Source organism: Sclerotinia sclerotiorum, genomic scaffold (genome assembly GCF_000146945.2).
Source record: "Sclerotinia sclerotiorum 1980 UF-70 scaffold_7 genomic scaffold, whole genome shotgun sequence".
In the NCBI taxonomy this organism is placed as follows: domain Eukaryota; kingdom Fungi; phylum Ascomycota; class Leotiomycetes; order Helotiales; family Sclerotiniaceae; genus Sclerotinia; species Sclerotinia sclerotiorum.
Genome location: NW_001820829.1, coordinates 534,571 through 554,389, shown reverse-complemented (window position 1 = coordinate 554,389; position 19,819 = coordinate 534,571). Strand labels below are relative to the sequence as shown.

Genomic DNA, 19,819 nt, shown 5'->3' with positions numbered 1-19,819 from the left:
CCGCACCTATTCTGTTCCTGTCCTATTCTGTCCTGTTTTTTCCCCTCTTCCAAGTATACTACCTACCTACTATCTACGTACCTACCCACCTACCTACCCCACCTACTCACTCACTCTTATAGATGCTTACTTACTACTAAAAAAAGAAGATAAACATCACACACATCACACACATCACATCATCAAAAACTCAAAAACTCAAAAATCTTCATAGATCAACATTTTTAGCATTATTATTAATAGCATCCCTATCCTCATCATCATCATCATTCATCATCATTCATCATAACAATGAAGATCACCGAAACTCAAAAATCAAATCTCAATCCCCATCATTATCAACTACCGAATTTCCGACTTTCCGATGTTTTTTTAGCTTTAACTTTAGCTCTAGGCCAGAAGGCGGTGTAGGCTATAGAAATATTTCTCTTCTGATTTTTTTGGTTGTCTCAGACGTCTTTTGATTGATTATTCTTGAAATTACCTAGGTAGTATACTGTACTCGGAATCTCGGAATAGAAACTTATAATCTTATCTCAATCTATATATAATTATCTTATAATAGAGAATATATAAAATAAATCTTATGTATAAACGATTGGAAAGTCTCAAGATTTAGAGATATATATTTAATTGATTACAAAGAGAGTTATATTATAATATATAAATTACTAGTATAATGTTACGACGGGCTACACAACTACCAAGGCACGTGATCACAAATGATCAATAGTGATCATTAAGGATCACTAAGGATCACGATATAGTGTTACAACGGCTATCTTCTATGCCGCGTCACATGACTAAACCAAGGTAACGTGATTAAAGTCACGTTATGGACCGCTGAGGAACGCTGGCTGTCCAGGAACGCTGGCTGTCCAGGAACGCTGGCTGTCCAGGACCGCGCAGCGGTCCTGACTAGCTATAGATATGAAGGTCTATATAATCAAGATGGATTCCCTTTGTATAGAGCTTCGTGCTCAAAATCAATCATTTAGTATACTCTACTATTAGTTACGAATTGCATATCATTATTGTCATTACTTCAAGTCCTTGCTTGACGCCTAGTTATAAACCATCTCGAGAGCCTAGAGCACTTCCACATGATCTAGACGGCAAACCTCGTAACATATAATTAGTTAATACAATTATTATATGTTTTTTAACAATATTGAAAAGTTGTTGATATAATTATTTATAAAATTTCATCTATATCCTCTATACTCTTTGACTCCCCCACCTTCTTATCTTCTTGTCTTCTTATCTTCTAAATTCACAAAATGATATAGATACTCTATTCTCTTGTTACGAGGTTTGCCGTCTAGATCATGTGGAAGTGCTCTAGGCTCTCGAGATGGTTTATAACTAGGCGTTAAGCAAGGATTTGAAGTAATGACAATAATGATATGCAATTCGTAACTAATAGTAGAGTATATTAAATGATTGATCTTGAGCACGAAGCTCTATACAAAGAGAATCCATCTTGATTATATAGACCTTCATATCTATAGCTAGTCAGGACCGCTGCGCGGTCCTGGACAGCCAGCGTTCCTGGACAGCCAGCGTTCCTGGACAGCCAGCGTTCCTGGACAGCCAGCGTTCCTCAGCGGTCCATAACGTGACTTTAATCACGTTACCTTGGTTTAGTCATGTGACGCGGCATAGAAGATAGCCGTTGTAACATCTCTATTCTATTCTTCATTCTTCGTCCTTAAGTTTTCCATACAACCAATCACTGCTAAACTATATACCGCTCAAGCAACTCTCCCACCCACCTATCCATCCATCCATCCATCCATATTAACCATATATAGGTATCAAATATATACCCGTAAACTTTCACAGCTACATCTATAGCTAGGTATAGCTATACCTCTTTCCCATTCCTATTTCATCTCATCTAATCTAATTTTATCCCCATCTAACCATCCATCCATCCACCCCATCCCATCCCAAATCTTAAAAGCAAACGCCAAAGCAAATCCGGGTATCAAAATATATATAAATCAAAAAGCAAATAACCACCAAGCAACCAACCATCCCATATATACATGCTATCCCCTTTTCTTCATTCGATCGACGTCAAACACCCAGACAGCCCCAACCTCATCACAATTCCACCCTCATAATTCCACACTCACCCCTCTCAAGCCCGAAAGAGTATACGATCTCGCAACTGTACTTGCTCCATCCACATTTTCGCCCGCGGAATCATCATCACCATCACCATCATCACCATCTCCCCCTCTCTCCCGCTCACCCACATCCACATCCACATTTCCACCTTCCCCAAAATTCTGACTATCTTCCCCCCTAAACGACGAAATAACTACATCCGTAACCACATGATCACCCTGCGCAACCAGTACATCCACGACATGCGCACCATATTCATTAATCAAAACATCCTCCCCCTCACCATCATCCTCATCATCATCTTCTTCTTCAGTAGTTCCCAACATATCATATTTAAACTGTGAGTATTCATCCACCAGAGCAAAATAAACATTCTCAAGCTCATTGAAATCTTTCTGAAGATTTTGAAACGCAGCTTTATAATCTACTTCACTTTCATGATTAGAAGTATGAGATTCCGAATTTGAATCTGTATCAGGTTCGTCATCATCGATAAAGCTATTGATTTCATACTCTTCATGCAACTGAGAATCTTCATCTTGCGTATCGTATGCAGAAGATTGATAGTCCAGATGTGTATTCCCAATTAAGATACGGGCGTCCTGTGAATAAACCTCACTTCCATCATCTTCTTCTTCGAAGATACGAGGAAGAGCTCCGGGGAAATCAGCATTTTCGTAGAAGGGAGTAGGTCCGGCGCCACAACCCGTGCAGAAACCTGGCGTCCATTCGAATCTTTCGGCTTGATCCAACCAAATCTCATGACCACAATCCCCGCATCTAGTGATGTCATCAATGGGGTCATGAAAAGGAGGGTTCTCGCTGCCACAGTTAATTTCTCCAGCTGCGATCAGGGATGAGCTATGGTTTGGAGTATGATCATCATTACCATCCTCAATGCCATCGTCTTTCGCTAACTCATTATCGTACATGAGCGTGAAAATGTCTCCATGTCCGACTATATCTCCGTCTTTATTGGCTTTAGATTGAAAGATTTTAGACATGCTATCTAAACTCTTAGTAGAATCCCAGGGCTTACGTTGACTCAGGGGTTGTGCTAAATATGATGTGACTTGTTTGAACTCTTGCGTGAGGTATTGTAGAGGTGAGAATTGGCGGCAAAAGTATGTATTCACGTCTATGTGCACGCCTGAAGTACCCTCAAAACTGCTTTGGAACTCTGATAAGATGTCAAGGGTTTCTCGAGAAAATGATAGCATAGTCATGCGGAGGGCCGAGAGTACTGAAGGTGATACGAGCTGATCAATTCGTGTATTGATGGATTTCAGATTTGGAAGTTCCTGGCTGATATATGTTTCAACCTCTAGATCGCCATTCTGAAGATTCATCAATGCTGTCATTGCCTTTTCACATAGTGTAGGGATAGTGTCGAGTTTTTCCATAAGTGTTGTGAGTGGTAACTCTAAGTCAATGCTGTCTTCGTTAGGTTTGTCAATTGACTCTAGACCCAGTTGTTCTCCAACTGCGGCAGAGGTTGAAGTGGGTTTTGATGACCTACAGAGCCCGGAAATCATCGATTAGTCAAGGACGACCTCTAGAGAGAAACGGAATCCGAAACGATAGAAGGGAGAGGGAAAATAACGAAAAAAATATTGTCACACAAACAGCAATTGGGACGAGAGAGAAAACTGGAGAGCTTACGATGGACCATCTATCTGAGAGCCCTGACTAAGTCGTATACGCTTCAATGGCGGTGGACTAATTATCTCCGTGGCTGTTCTTCGTCTTGATGCCTGACTACTTGAATTCGAGTCTGATTTAGTAGCTATGGATCCAGGTGTTTGACTGATACTAGCTACATCTATTTGAGATGGTGGAGCTGGAGATGAGGTAAGTATTTCTTCCGACCACAGTTTCCCACTGGTGCTGGTTAAACTTTTCTGAGGTGGAATTGGTGTAGAAGAACGACTTCTATTCTCGTGTTTAGCTGCTGTTAATGTTAATTCCTCAACATGATGGCTAGGCATTGGAGAATATTTGGATTCAACTGTTGTTTGCGTTTGTTGACTTGACATTTTCATTTCTGCAACAATAATAGCCATCATTTGTCGCATCTCCTTGTCATGTCGAAAGACTGAAGCAGAGCAATGATCACCAAAGAGCTCTTCCATACTAACTCCTGTAAGGTGGTTAGTCTGATTCGAAGCCACTGAAGCGCTCAAGTGGTATCAAAAAATGTAGTTAAACGCCATAGAAGAGACTACGTACCTTCATTCCAATTCTCTTCATCCACAGTGCATGGATACACGTCTTTTGGCTTGAATATTTCAACAAGATGACAAAGTTCAGGATATGAAGAATGACGTGAGTATGGAAAAGTGATTACCTTGAGGAGATCGTCTCGTGAAGCATGGAGGTCTTTCTCTTCAAGTGCTTTAGAGGATTTATGAGCCAACTTTCGTAAGAGAGATTCACCAAGATCCTTCAAGGAGATTTGATCACTAAGAGATGATATACTATCTAGTGATATAGCGCCTGCTGTAGACGATAATTCGGCGAGAAGCATCCTTCGAATATCTTCAACGATGGGTTCATCTGTCTCCGCAAACCTAAGTAAATCATTAGTGCGAATCAAAAAATGAAGGAAATTTAAACCAACACTGTCTCTAACAATTCCTTGACATCATCAAAATCCATAGTAACTTCATATCTTGGTACTAAATCACCCCAACCACCTCCAATACCAATTTCTTCTACCTCAACTCCAGATGGCAGACGAGAAATAATAGGTCTAATCAATACAACATCCTCTTCTCCATAAAGAGAAAAACCCATTCCCTTTTCACAACTGTGAATTCGTACGCTCTCATCAATTGTCAAGCAACCTTGTTTTGGACTATTTCCAACAACACACCCTACCAAAACAGGACCTTCAGGTGCCAGAAAACGTAGTTGGCCATTAGATCCTTCCTGACGCAAGGATTCGTATAATTTGATCTTATATTTGTCCACATGAATTTGTGAATCTAGTGTTCGTGATAATGCAGCCCAAACCTCTTCATATCCGAAGGTCCAAGCTGCGAAATGAAATTTGGTATTTGGCGGGTATTTTCTGACTTTCCCGATCAATTCTTTTAGACCTTCGGCCTTTGTTGGAAATTCCATTGGTCCAATGTTGCTTGTATCGAGATAAATACAGTCTAAAGTCTTCATGCCGCTAGTGTACTCAATCAAGAAAGGATTTCGTGTCAAATTATTAACGAACCATGGTTCCGATCGAATATCTCCAGTATACAAGACTGCGGTATTTTCTCTCTCGAACAAGAACATCACTGCGCCAGTACAATGATTAGCATCGAATAACGTAACCCTAACTTCATTTTTCGGCGCCAACTCAATCAGCGTCGGAGTGTCCAATGGAACTGGCTTCAAAACATTCTTCAAATGTTTATAAGTTCTCTCCTCCTTCTCTAGAATTCCCTGCGCCAGATTCAACCGATCTCTCCTCTTCTCAAGCCTGATAAGGATCTCCTTGGTAGCAGCTGAGCAATAAACGAACGGCAATTTAACACGATCATTGTCAAGTCCAACGAGATGGTCACTATGAACATGACTTAAGAAGTATGCTAGTGGAGATGTACGTCCTGGAATTTGGCAGAAGTAATCGACTACGAAAATATCAGTTCTTTCCTCGACCTGCCGTCATATTTGATTCATGATAACTTCTCAAGTCTGTGTGGTTTCATTTTGACTTACCACGAATGTCTGGAAACTCAGGCATATACCCACCAAATGTTGACATTTTGAAAAGTTTATCCTCGAGATCATCAAGTATAGAATTAATTTCTCATGTTGAGATATATATAACATCGACCAAATCTTGAACCTTGAAAGAAGTTCGGGGCTTTAATTTGGGCACACGCGACGAAGAACGCGCTAAGACAGGCTATCACGTGAATGAACCCCGCATTCGCATTCATTTGTAGGATCTTGCGGCGGACTACATTCTAGAATGGAAGAGAAGCTTTGAATTTATGTTGGGCTTTTCGATATGTATTCAAGTTTCGGTGGCAGAATGAAAATACGTATTCACCACATATAATTCTGTGATATTGAATCAAACACAAGTTTCTTCTACGAATATAAGTAAATTGCTTGCTACCTCACTAGTATTGCTACAAATGAAAGAGCTCATGTGACGTAAGACTCCCGCTGACGCTATATGTGATATCAAGGCTTCTGATTAGCCTTTGCTGCCCCTTCCTTCAACAACTCATCCAAATCCATATCCATATCCATACGTTGTTGATCGCGCCTTCTTGCATAGTCATTGCTCATGTCCGATAAGCTCATCCGTTCTTGCAAAGACCTTCGGACCCACTCTTCTAGGAAGGCATCATGCTCATCCAGAATCTTGTTTCTCGTCTTGCCATCAACTTTAAGCATTACCGGAAGTGGATAGCTAGTGAGATGAATGCTGAATGGCCTAGCCTCGAAGAGGGTACTGCAGGCAAGTGCATTTTCCGTGTTGGTATACATAGCCATGTTGGATTGATAGTTTTGGATCTCATATGAGAAGAAGTCACAGAGATCGCCGAATTTCCCTGGGCAGGGTATCTTCTGGCCATTAACGTATATTAAGGGCTCAGGATTAACCTAAAAGCAGTTAGACCAGTGTGACCCGAACATTGAAGTAAGATTAGAAGAATGAAAAGTTCAGATGAAAGGGCTGTAGCCATGCTGTTGACTGAATGTGATATTTGAATGTTGAAGAAAGATTGGAACAATGGAATTGGATCGCACTAGAGTACACTTACAGAATTTGTTCTGTCATGATTCTTGTACTGGGCCCAAAAATCGTAAAGTTTGACTAGGTGGTCAGAGTGTATCAGCCTCTTCCAGATTTCAAGGAATTGGTACGCTTTCTCCAATGCTGCACAGTCTCCCGGTTGATATGGCTCAATGATGAGCCTGAGATAATCGGAGGCATCATCATTATCTAAGATTGTCAGTTTGAAGACCAGTAATCAAAATTGGCTTGAGTTACAAAAGAAATACTCACATTCCATTGTTACTCCAAGACCTCTTTGAACGAATATGAATGAATCGTCCCAGTCACCTAGGAGAGCACGAGTAAGGATACCATTATGAATGTTCACTTCTCTAATGCCTTCAACTGGATTCGCTCTATTTTTTCCTGAGGATTGGTCACCGACAGCCTTCGTCACTCCTTTTGGTTGTGCCACTAGGAGCTTTCTTGGCATCCCAGGGCTTGACCCAACCAAGATAGCACCACCATCTGTTTCTTTTGGATCAAACGAATTTCTGCTATGAGAAGGTCTCAGTTGAACCAAGGGATTGTTTCCAGCCGGTGCTATGGTCTTGACGTTTGATTGCTTGACGACACCTTCGGCTGGTGGAGTTGCCATGGAAAAATTCGCATATTTTATTGCTAATTTATCGTTCGTCAGAGCATTTTTAGAGATTCCTGGTGGCTTGTCATTTAACCAGGGAAATGGCTCATCTTTAAAAACTTTCTCCCAGGCCATCCGATCGGCAAGCCACTTTACAGTATGAAGTCAGTATCAGGTAGAGAACGCTTATAAGCTTGACACTCACATGCTTTTGAGAACGGTCGTACTCGGGATGACTGGCTCTTACGATGTCTCTGCTATTTTGCATAGCACGAAAGAACGTATGGCGAAAATCATCACCACCCATAGCATATGCTTTCCTTTGCATCTGATCCTCTTTTGGCCCATAGGTCAATGGTTCTCCATCTCCATTCCTCATTGTTCTACCATCTCTTGATGGTTCTTTAACTCTTATTGTTCGGTCATGTCTTGGTGATTCTTCAACTTTGATTGTCCTACCTTGTCTTGCCTTTTCACTACTTTGTTGGTACCTAGTTTGTCGATAAGCGACTCTTCCGCTGGGTCCACTGGGAGGCGACCTAGATCTACGTCGACTGGTAGCCTCCTCCGGGCGCCAGCTACTACCAGACCGCCCATTTCTGGGCCAATCCTCGCCACTATGGCGAGAATGTCCAGCATGAAGTTGGTTGGCATCCGAAGAGCGGAGAACGTATGACCTAGGTGGCTCATTGCAGGGAAAGGTACCCTGTTTGCGAACTATGAATAATTTAACAGTGGTACGGCTTAATACCTAAGTAGATACGTACAGTTGGACAGCCAGACCTTGCTTCCTGACATCCACTGCTGCCACTCTAGGCTTTCCCGTGGATATCGCTCCTTCATGTTCACTAATGCCTCCTTGTATGCAACCAATATAGTTGCATTACCAGCTGCATTAAGCAGCACCTCTTCAACCTTGAGTGAAAAGGTAGGCTTCGGCTTGCTTGGTAAACTCGACGGATCCTTCTCGTCCGGCGAACTGGTCACCTCGCCGGACTCTGACCCCATTGTATCATCACTCAAAGGAAGTAGCGTTGTCTTTGGAGGGGTGCCTGGCCATGGATCGTTTGGAACTAGAATTGTATTAGAAGTAACTTGCCAATTGCATTATTTACCATGACAGAAAGAACTCACAGAACCTTGTCCACTAGAGCGTATTGTTAGTATGTTGCTTCGTGTAGTAATTAATTATTGGAGGGAGTCATGCATCAGGAAAGGAATGGAGTCTTTACTTACAACAAGATATTCAGCTTTTTCCAATGCCCAAGATTTATTACAATTGGGACTTTGCTGGTAGACTTGGCTCAATATTTGCTGAAACTGCTTTGTGATTTCAGAAGTCGGAATACCATTTTCCTCTGCCTTTTTGGCCATCAAATTCTGCTGTGTTTTATAAGAAGAGTCCATTTTAACCCTAAATTGGAACAAGTGATTTTCAATTGGAAAACTGAGTTGTTCTTGAGAGGAGTGTTTGTTTGTGTATCCCTTTTTTTTTTTATTTTTCGGTTATTCCGAAAGTGGCAGGAACGTTGCTTCTTTTAAAACCTCAATCAAGAAGGCCCTTTCCAGTTTTGAACAGCGCAAATTGGCAATTGAAACCTCAATGTCCATTGTCCACTCTAAAAATGAAAAGGTAAAATTGGCCATCACTTTCGCTGATCAAAAGGACGTTCTATAGGATAGGTAAGATCTTGCATTCATCTTGTTCACCCTCCATCACAATCTCTGAATAAAATTTGAATGCCCAAGTTATACTCCAGCATTGAAAAGTCTCAACTTGTTGCGCTGACCTTCAAGTAGTAGTAAGCTCTGATCAAGGAACCTCACATAGTGCTCAGAATTCATCCTCTTCATTGCTTGCCGAAGTCCCCAAATGACTTTTCAATACCCACTCAATACATCTTCCACATTCAAGAGCCATTTTCACAGCATCCTCCACAACAACAAAATCTGAACTAGTAGTAGATACTTTCCCAAGTATTCCCTCCACAATAACCAAAAGTCTCCAACCGAGTAATACATAGGTATAATATCCAACTATGCAAACTACATTTAGCATCATCTCACAAAGTCCCCCGTCCCAAGTCTTCATACCCTCAAAGTATCCCCAAACCAAAATCGTACCCTCAATTCCAGCCTCATCACTTCAATTTCCAACTTCACTCCTTTAACATAAATTGAAAAATTATCATACCTCCAAGCAAACACTATTTCAAATGCAGAAGAAAAGAAAACAATCGACAAAAGGAATATCAAATGCAACCATCCACTCTAGGCCGTTGAAGTTGATTAAGAGACATGCACCTGCATATAAAGTAATTAATCTGTGTAACTCACAAATCCTTTACCAAGACCCTTATATGTACTATTCCGAGCCGATTTTTCATATAGAGTTTGGGCAAGATTTCCCTATACATTCGTCAAGTTGAGAGATCACCACAAACTCATCCACCACATTAAATGATTCCGAAGATATTTAATCTAAAAGAAATCCATTAATTCATAAGAGCCTTACGCTATAACTGCAAAATTAATGCAACGCTTCGTCCGTAAACTCCATTCCTGCCTGTATGAGCCTTGACGCAGCTGAAGAAACCTTCCCGAAATCCCCATGCCAATCCGATCCATTATAAATGATACTGTATAATACAAGCTTATTCTTCATCTCCATCTTCATCCCACCCATCTTTCTCCTTCTGAATGAATTCAGCCATGATTTCGGGCTTGAATATCGAGCTACCCTCATCCTTTGAACGCGGTACTTTGCCCAAATTCCGCTCATCATCAAATACAGCTCCAATATTTTTGATCCATTTTTGCCGTTTTTCCATCAAAGTCTTGGTCACGTCGCCGAGACCTGGTCTTGCCATACCAGCAGCACCATTGGCAGCTTGATTGCCACCACCAGCACCTCCAGATTTTTTGTTCTTCTTGGTTTTTCCTATTGTACGGGATCGTTTGGTATAAGCCGCGTTTACTTGACCATCAAGATCTTCGAGGATAGTTTGATATTCCTGATGTGCCATACGTTCCTTCGTAATTTCCTGTAATCGAGCTTTCCGTGCTCCATTGATAATTGACTGTTCCCTGAGCTTGGTTTGTAAAAATCGTAGACGTGCGGCTATTTCGTCGTCATAATGAGCATCGTAATCGGGTTCGGTATCGGGTGGGAGGAATCCAATGTGGCGAAGCTCCTGTTTAATCCTTTCATCTACTTGAGCGTGATCGAGCTTTGGATGATTTGCTTTCTTCCAAGATTCGGATGCCGAATCAGACATGAAAGTTGCAGGAGGTAAGGGGGATGTGTCGCTGTGTTGACTTGGTTCCGCCATGTCTCCATTCATTTCACCATTGAAACTACCTTCGCCATTACTTATGCCGTTCATCATAGGTTTATCCTCCGAGGGAGGTGCTCGATTCTCTGGTCTTAAAGTTGCCAACAATCTCGACAATATTGGGCCAGCAGAAACCTGATCCGTCTCTGCTACGGCATCATCAATATCATCAATGCTTCCACGAGCTTGATTTGGAGGCAATTTGTCCCGTCCTTGATGTGGTGTGTCAACTGACATAGCGCCGTCCTCCTCCGCCCAGATTTCGGTATAGTGTTTCTTTCCACGTCTAGGTATAATGAATGGATTCACACGATCTCCGCGTTCACGAAGAAACGCGAGATCTTCCTCCGTGAATGGCCGGAAATATGGCTCTAGGTATGTCGCAAAGGTATTAGCTTGTACTTGATTTGTTGGTTTTGCATTGCTGAAATCCTTGTCTGGTGGCGTTCCTGGGATAAGATCATGAAGATCATTTGTCGGATACACGGCCACAGAATAAACCTTTTTCTTCTCCTCCTCACTCATCCTAGGATCTCCGGGTTTTATTTTCGTAATTTCATAGACTGTTGGATCTGGGAAGGTGGAGGGATCCGGCCCGAATGTTTGGTAATTGGGAATCTTTGGCGCTGGGGGAGGTTGATGTTCATCGGAACTGGATTCATCTTCGACAGCATCTTTCTGTTTTGTATCGGCATTCATACCTGCTGTTGGTGTTGCTGGGGCAGGGGGAGAAAGCGACGAACTGATTGAATCATTGTCTCTCTCTTTTGATAATTTTCTATGATGTTTATGTGTATAATCTCGGCTAGGCACGGCGACCTCTGCGAGTGAATTCTATTAGCGACATGGGCAAGAAGCAAAGATGATCAAGTAAATATTGACGCAGTATTTGTTGACAGATGTATCAAATCAACAGATAACATACCAAGATTAGATCCATCTTGTGGTGCCAAAACATGGGCACCATGTGTCAATGGCCGTTCTTCTCTGGCACTACTGACATCCTTCCTTTTTTTAATCTTGTGCGCCTTGTGTCTTCCCCGCTCTTCCTCTTCAGCCAAGTCTCTCTTCATTCTCTCCTTCAAATCTTCGTCTCGCTTTTCGATTTCTAGTTCCTCGTTTCTCTCCTTCCTCGATTGTGCCAAAACTCGCATCCCTTTGTCGCATACCGCAGCACGTTCATCTACGCTCGAGGCCAATCTTTCCATACGTTGCATAAGAGCCTCAAGCTCTCTTGAGTTGGGAATAGTGGAAGTATGTTGCTCAGCAATCTCTTCCGCCACAGAAGTTCGAAGAATATTGATTGGGATTTGTGTATATGGGGTTTTCCCGGCATCAGAAGGTGCGACAGAGCTCGATGCACCAACTAGACTTGGTGTTGTATTTCGACTTCGAGATTGACGCGGATCTCGACCCTTTTTTCCTGTCCCTTTTTGACTTGGCATAGGAGGCATTTTGATTGAAGTTGCAGGCGCTAGCGCATGAATTATGTAGTCGGATTGGAGTTCAAGATTCTAGAACGGTGTTCTAATCAAACTGTATGTTTATTATGTAGGTAGGTTTTGTTGAGCCTCGAAGGCCTTTAGGCAGTTTGATTTAACACAACTATGATATTGAGTGACAATCAATGGTATCCGCGAACGACACCTGGACACGGAGATTTGGATATTCATAAAATCAAGGACGTGGTCCAGTACGTTCTTGTCAATACTAAGAGTTAGTAGTCATGTTTGCTTGGCCGAATATCAGTTAGAGCTAGGCCCAGTTAGATAAGGCTAGGTGGATCGTTATTCCGTGTTCATATCACCACGTGATACCGAGGGAAAAAGAAATGGCTAGGTCCTTCAATTTGGTGATTGGATGAACAAGATTTGCTCGGAACCTTTTCTTTAAGACTCAAAACTCCACTGTTTTGCATATGCATTGAATTTGGCTTGCTGAGATGGGGAGATTAGGTTTGGTATGCATTATTATGTGTTGTTGATACATATTTGAGACAGTAATAAGCAGTAATGCTGAAGAAGATCTGAAGTAAAATTTGAAGAAAATCTGAAGAAAATCTATCAGGAAGGGCTCGCTATCAACGTGAAGAGCGCAGGCCATACTTCACGATGGATGGATATACGAATTCATGGTCATGTTTACAAAGTATAGGTGCAGAGTACAGTAAGCTATGAGCTTGTGTTGTATGTAGGTAATTCATTATATATTCTTAAGTCTATATGTAGGTACCTAGTAGTTGAAAATAGATTTGTTGCGCAATAAGCTGTGATGCTGTGTTTCCATTTTATTCTCTAGCATCTACTTAGATTCTAGAGTCATCTAGACACCGTGTGAGTTCCGCACAGCACAAGACTATACAATGCATGCGAATGACACTGTATCATTCTCTCTTTACTCCGATGAGTTTAGATGTGGGATGCGAACACTATCTTCATTTTATCCTTTAGGTATGAGAGTGGTATTGTTAGACAGAGTACATAAAAGGTGGGTCGATATATCGTATGTCAAGGTTACATAGTAGTGGTGCACGGTTATGTAAGACATGTTCATTCATCATAATCATCCATATCAGATACAGGAAATAGTAAATAATTACCCCTCTCGACTTTCTCGTTCTCTCATGAATGCAACATTATTATCGGAGAATCTTATAGCGCGCCAGTCATAGGAGATCTCCCTCACACCTAATATATGGAGTACATATACTCCGTACTTGGGGTTTTGAAATAGTGGATAGCAGCGTGGATGTCATCGTGGAGCGAAGATGAACAAGCTTTTTCGCTAGCCGCGCATGCAGCTTTGCTTTCCCTCGCTTTCCCTTGCTTCCTCACTTCTTGGCAATCTTCTTCTCACTTCTTTCCGAATCCCCATAGCCAAGGTAGGTAGGTAAGCTATGTATGTATAGTACAGTACCTATGAACAAATAGCCTCGAAAATATATACTCAGTTTTTTGGTTGGAAAATTTCTCAAAACAAATTTGTCGAAAAATTAAATTCACGAAAGATACCTACCTATATATTACAATTCTATTTTATGGTAATTCCGACAATTATTCCCTTTGCCGGAGGGTCTTTACCCGGTGCAATAAATCCTGCGCAACATTTATTAGCAAAATGTGTAAGTTTTTTCCACACTCCCAGTGCCGTGTTCAAATCAAGATTACCTTCCCCCAGCTTTCCACAAATGCTTGGTGCTTGGTGCTTGGCGCCGAGATGTCAACCTTCTTGGCTCCCCATAATACCTTCATCATATCTTTTTCCTTTCTATAAATATCTATATATTTATATACATCTTTAACTAACAATTCTTTATGAAAGCTTTGAAAGAGGTCGATAATTTCGTGTATGTGTACAACAAATTTTCAATGCTCCCTTTCGTCTCTTGCGTCCCTTTCGTCCGCTTCTTGTGCGATTCCTGAATACGAGATCGTGTTTCCTACCAAGAAAACGGTCAAACAGTCAATTGCTCTCATTTACCATCGCTATTGACGTTGATCCCCATCTACCCCTTTCATTTCAATGCGATCGATAAACGCTACTTTACGCAGCTCAAGGTCTTATTATTTACTGACCGCATCATAGTCTACTTTTCCCTGATGAAGGATGGAATAGCCTAGCCACAAATGATCAGCTTACGAGCGTTATATCTCAATTGAGTGTATGTTACCAAGATGCTAAGGAGAGCTTATTGTTCTAATTCCAACTCAATAGCCAAATATCTCCTATGCCGAATCCATTTCCGATAATATTCAAACATTATCAACTCGTAATGCGGATGCGACCGGTGTTATAGGAGGCTTCCTGTACGTGCCGGATCTCGACGAGGACAGTCCATGCTACAATATCTCAAAACAATATATTCCCTCAAATGCTACAAGGCAAGCCAATCTTCCCGCAACGGATTTCACATTGGTTGCATTGGCACCTTGGATTAGTAAAGAATGTACGAAAGGCTTCTTAGCTGCAGCACGGAAAGATCCTGCACGAGCTTTCATCTTCTACCAGCCAGATAACGGTACAGCTAAACCGCCACCAATCAGTTCCGAACTGTGGGGACTTGACGATGGTGGATCATGGAAGTCTACAAACAAATACCCGGTATATGCCGTTCCTGGAAGCGTAGGGGCACGGATGATGCATGAAATAAGTCTATATTCTGGCAACCTTACGGACGTGCCCAATGGCCATGAGCTATCAAGCTTCCCAGGCGTCGACCCCCGAGATTATGCACGGGTGTATACTCAGCTGAATGTATCTCATGGCACAAATCTGCCTAATCTATGGGAGTTTCTGCTGATTATTGTGGCCGTACTCGCCATCATGTTGACCATCACTTCAGGCTCCATGCATTATCTCCAAAGGTGTCGAAGACGGGCTCTCCGGAGACGTGTGGAAACTGGCGAAGTGAACTTGGAAGCATTGGGTATCAAGCGTCTTACAGTACCACAGGAAATCATCGAAAGAATGCCTATATTCACCTACTATTGTGGCTGGCAGCAGCCCCATGTTGCGCAAAATGGGTCAAGGGCAGCCGAGGAAATCCCTTCTGACAAGGGAATCTTAACGGAGGAAAACGAGGTTTCATTCTCTGATGATTCAGCATTGAATGCATTGTCTCCGACTTTGGTATCCGAAATCAGAACATCCTCACTATCCATCTCAGCCCAACGAGTTGTACCATTTTCTCAACCTACTTGTCCTATTTGTTTGGATGATTTTGAAAGCGGAACTACTTTGATTCGCGAGTTGCCCTGTGGCCACATTTTTCATCCAGAATGTATAGACCCATTTCTTAGCAACAATAGTTCACTATGTCCGATGTGTAAGAAAAGTGTCTTGCCTGTTGGACATTGCCCAATAAAAATCACCAACGCAATGACCAATAGGGAAAGGAACATGAGAAGATTGAGATCTCGAATCACTATTCAAGAGGAGAACCAGGATGTTGAGGCTGGCCATCCAAGGTTTCTTGTCCGGGACTTGGGCACTCGCTTCAAAAGGCGGATGTTTAGCATCTCAACACTCCCTACGAATAACGTACAAATGACGGTTGGATCACCAGCTGTCACTGGACTACCATTAATGACAAGTGCAATACGGTCGCAATCACAGGCGAACAGTATACTAGGAGTTGAGGTGTTGCAGGATGGACTTTCTCGACCAGAGAGGGCCCAACAACGAATCCGCGAGATTGCAGCGCAACAACCTGCAATACAAGACCCGGACTTGGTTCAAACGAGGCATCAATTACCTTGTAGGCGCTTCTGAACTTTTATCCGCTTTCCAAGCTAACGAGTCACGAACAGGGCGTCGAGCACTGTCGAGAGCTTTTCCTGGCTATTCTTAAGGGGTCTAATTGTAAATATTAATGAATTAATGTGCATTTCAGCGTGGCGTGGGTACTTCTATCATACTCGGAGTTTTATACCATGTACACACTGTGCGTGTGAAGGGACAAGGAACTAAGGGCTGATTTGGGAATTGGAGTTGAAGGGAAAAATTACCAACCACAGATTGGTTGTCTGGGAATTCGGCGTTTGTTATGGAAATGATGGAAAAATTCATGGGACACTGTTACGAAGATAAGTAGAAAATACCAGGTGATGATAAAATTCAAGATTACTTTGTGCTACTTTTGCGGTAGGTATTACTTAAATACTGAAATAAAATACTCGCCTAAATGTTCCCACACAATATACAGGGTGGTTTTGTGGTGAAAATAGCTAGATATACGTATTGTTGTATGTTCTAATTTTATGATCAAAACCATCATCTACCAACAACTGATGCTCCAAATTCTCCATTTCGCCAAGATTCACTGACACATTCATCCCTGTCATAGGCTCCCCTTATCAGCTGCAGGGAACCGAGGAATATCCTTATCTTCAAGTCCCTATCAAAAATTTAACATTTGAAAAGCTCCAAAAAGTTAACATACCTCTGTATCGACAAAGCATTACTTGATGCAATTGTCCATATTCAATTCAAGGGGAGATCCATAGTAGCATCAGAATGCATCTCATACCAAAAGAAGTAAGTATAGAGTCTTATCGCTGCAGCGTAAAAGCACCCAAAGAATAACATTTTTGATCGACAAAATAGATAGATAAGCTTGCTATCTCGCAGCTGGGCCTGCTAGCACAAAGAAGGCTTGCTCGAGGAGTGAAGCTCAATCACTCCGAAGCAGTTGTGAGTTCCCTTAATCATTTAAAGTCTTACCGTAATGTAACTAATTTATTCAAGGCACTTATAGCAAACAATCTTCAAGAGGTAGGACGACCTTTTCCCTAAAAAAAAGAAGAATACGAACTGACGACTTCAAAGCTCATTCGTGATGGAAATCATACAGTTTCAGATCTCATGTCAATTGGCGCAACAATGCTTGGGCGTCGTCATGTTCAACCAGCGGTCTGCTCAACGCTTACAGAACTTATGGTCGAAGGGACTTTTCCAACAGGAACATACTTGGTGACGGTACATCATCCCATTAGTACCGATGATGGAGATTTGGCAAAAGCACTTTATGGAAGTTTTCTGCCAATTCCGGATATGGATCTTTTTCCATTGCCATTAGATGCGGAATACGAGTCGACCAAACGTCCTGGTGCTTTGGTTACTGTAAAAGGTAAGGTGAGATTGAATGAAGGAAGAAAGAGAATAAGGTTGAGGGTGACGAGTAAAGGTGATAGACCAATTCAAGTGAGTCGAACCATTGTGGTTTTATTACAGCTTACTGATGTTCGCAGATTGGATCGCATTATCATTTTATTGAAACTAACCCCCAGCTCGAATTCGATCGCATCAAAGCGTATGGTTATCGCCTCGATATTCCGGCTGGCACATCTGTTCGATTCGAACCTGGAGATACTAAAACCGTATCATTGGTTGAAATTGGTGGGAACAAAATCATTCGAGGTGGAAATCATATTGCTACCGGTAAAGTCGATATTTCTCGTGTCGATGAGATTTTGGTCAATCTTGAAAAGGCAGGATTCGCACATGCTTCCGACCCAACTAAAGATGCTGCATATATCGATATGTTTGAAATGGATAGAACAGCATATGCAACAATGTTCGGTCCCACGGTAGGTGACACTATTCGCTTGGGTAATACGGACCTTTGGATCAAGGTTGAAAGGGATTTAACTTCATATGGGGACGAATGTAAGTTTGGTGGCGGTAAGACTTTACGAGAAGGTATGGGCCAAGCTACAGGTGTATCCGACGACATATCATTGGATCTTGTTATTGTTAATGCCTTGATTGTCGATTGGACTGGTATCTACAAAGCCGATATTGGTGTTAAAAACGGTATGATAGTAGGTATTGGTAAAGCCGGTAATCCTGATGTGATGGATGGTGTCACTCCGAATATGATTGTCGGATCATGTACGGATGTTATTGCTGGTGAAGGCAAAATCATTACTGCCGGTGGCTTTGATACCCATATCCACTTCATTTGCCCTCAGCAAGTTTATGAAGCTATCTCATCCGGAATTACTACAATGTTAGGAGGTGGAACTGGTCCTAGGTAAGTGGAGTGAAGATGTTTGTGATATATTCTAATACTTGAATAGCGCTGGAACTAGTGCTACGACTTGCACACCAGGAAAGAATTATATGCGACAAATGCTTCAAGCTTGTGATACTTTACCAATAAATATTGGAATTACTGGTAAAGGAAATGACAGTGATCCTGCTGCACTCCGTGAGCAAGTTATTGCTGGAGCTTGTGGCCTTAAATTACATGAAGATTGGGGCACTACACCCTCAGCTATAGATTCTTGTCTTACGGTTTGCGATGAACTCGATATCCAATGTCTGATTCATACCGATACCCTAAATGAGTCAGGTTTTGTTGAGTCTACGATTGCTGCGTTTAAAAATCGTGCTATTCACACATATCATACTGAAGGTGCTGGTGGTGGTCATGCACCCGATATTATCAGTGTCGTTGAACATGCGAATGTCCTCCCTTCGTCTACTAACCCCACGAGACCTTATACCAGGAATACACTCGATGAGCATTTAGACATGCTCATGGTTTGCCATCATCTTTCAAAGAACATTCCTGAGGATGTAGCTTTTGCAGAGTCTCGAATTCGTGCTGAAACTATCGCAGCCGAAGATGTCCTTCATGATTTGGGAGCAATCAGTATGATGTCTTCTGATTCTCAAGCAATGGGTCGTTGTGGAGAAGTTATCATGCGAACATGGAACACAGCCCACAAAAATAAGGTTCAACGTGGCGCACTCGGAGAAGATATGGGCACTGGTGCAGACAATTTTAGAGTTAAGAGATATATCAGCAAGTACACCATTAATCCAGCGATTGCTCAAGGGATGGGCCATATCATTGGTAGTGTGGAGGTTGGAAAGATTGCAGATCTTGTCGTCTGGGATCCAGCTTGGTTTGGAACTAAACCCATGACCATTATCAAGAGTGGTTTGATTGCTTACGCTCAAATGGTGAATCAACCTAATCCCTCTTATCCTCAACTTTTCGCTAACAAAACTAACAGGGTGATCCCAATGGTTCCATTCCGACTATTCAACCCATCATCTCTCGCCCGATGTTTGCACCCCTCGTTCCCTCCACCTCGATTCTTTTCGTATCTGAATCGTCAATTTCCTCAGGTACAATTGCAACCTATGGTTTGAAAAGCCGTGTGGAGGCGGTAAAAAATTGTAGGACGGTTGGGAAGAGGGATATGAAATTTAATGATCAGATGCCAAAGATGAAAGTCGATCCTGAAAATTATAGAGTCGAGGCTGATGGGGTACATATTATTTGTGAGGCAGCTGAATGGTTGCCATTGGGACAGAATGCATATGTTTATTAGAGATTTTGATGGGTGGGTGGGTGATTGGTTTGTAATGTCAGATCAGAGGTAGAGATTATAGATGCGAGAGAATTTTGATTGTCTATTTTATGGGCTTGCCTGGTGGGTTGCTTGGAGGATGATAAAT

The 19,819-nt window shown here is 42.0% G+C and overlaps 5 protein-coding genes across 5 annotated transcripts; 2 read left to right on the top strand and 3 right to left on the bottom strand.

Moving 5' to 3' along the window:
- Window positions 1-2,123: 2,123 nt before the first annotated feature.
- On the bottom strand, window positions 2,124-5,899 carry SS1G_05799 (hypothetical protein; the record flags this gene model as incomplete). The annotated part of the gene is made up of 5 exons (XM_001592827.1): window positions 2,124-3,651; window positions 3,799-4,276; window positions 4,366-4,706; window positions 4,757-5,765; window positions 5,854-5,899. The coding sequence occupies 5 exons, from the start codon at window positions 5,897-5,899 to the stop codon at window positions 2,124-2,126; spliced, it is 3,402 nt and encodes a 1,133-aa protein (XP_001592877.1).
- Window positions 5,900-6,327: 428 nt separating this feature from the next.
- On the bottom strand, window positions 6,328-8,918 carry SS1G_05798 (predicted protein; the record flags this gene model as incomplete). The annotated part of the gene is made up of 6 exons (XM_001592826.1): window positions 6,328-6,753; window positions 6,915-7,096; window positions 7,160-7,661; window positions 7,717-8,228; window positions 8,279-8,584; window positions 8,744-8,918. 6 exons carry the CDS (start codon window positions 8,916-8,918, stop codon window positions 6,328-6,330), a joined length of 2,103 nt encoding a protein of 700 aa, XP_001592876.1.
- Window positions 8,919-10,165: 1,247 nt separating this feature from the next.
- On the bottom strand, window positions 10,166-12,300 carry SS1G_05797 (hypothetical protein; the record flags this gene model as incomplete). The annotated part of the gene is made up of 2 exons (XM_001592825.1): window positions 10,166-11,667; window positions 11,772-12,300. 2 exons carry the CDS (start codon window positions 12,298-12,300, stop codon window positions 10,166-10,168), a joined length of 2,031 nt encoding a protein of 676 aa, XP_001592875.1.
- A 1,663-nt stretch (window positions 12,301-13,963) lies between these two features.
- Window positions 13,964-16,117, top strand: SS1G_05796 (hypothetical protein; the record flags this gene model as incomplete). The annotated part of the gene is made up of 4 exons (XM_001592824.1): window positions 13,964-13,967; window positions 14,168-14,192; window positions 14,432-14,507; window positions 14,561-16,117. The coding sequence occupies 4 exons, from the start codon at window positions 13,964-13,966 to the stop codon at window positions 16,115-16,117; spliced, it is 1,662 nt and encodes a 553-aa protein (XP_001592874.1).
- Window positions 16,118-16,861: 744 nt separating this feature from the next.
- SS1G_05795 (hypothetical protein) lies at window positions 16,862-19,692 on the top strand (the record flags this gene model as incomplete). The annotated part of the gene is made up of 7 exons (XM_001592823.1): window positions 16,862-16,882; window positions 16,976-17,038; window positions 17,093-17,119; window positions 17,174-17,548; window positions 17,596-18,380; window positions 18,427-19,318; window positions 19,372-19,692. 7 exons carry the CDS (start codon window positions 16,862-16,864, stop codon window positions 19,690-19,692), a joined length of 2,484 nt encoding a protein of 827 aa, XP_001592873.1.
- Between the last annotated feature and the right edge of the window lie 127 nt (window positions 19,693-19,819).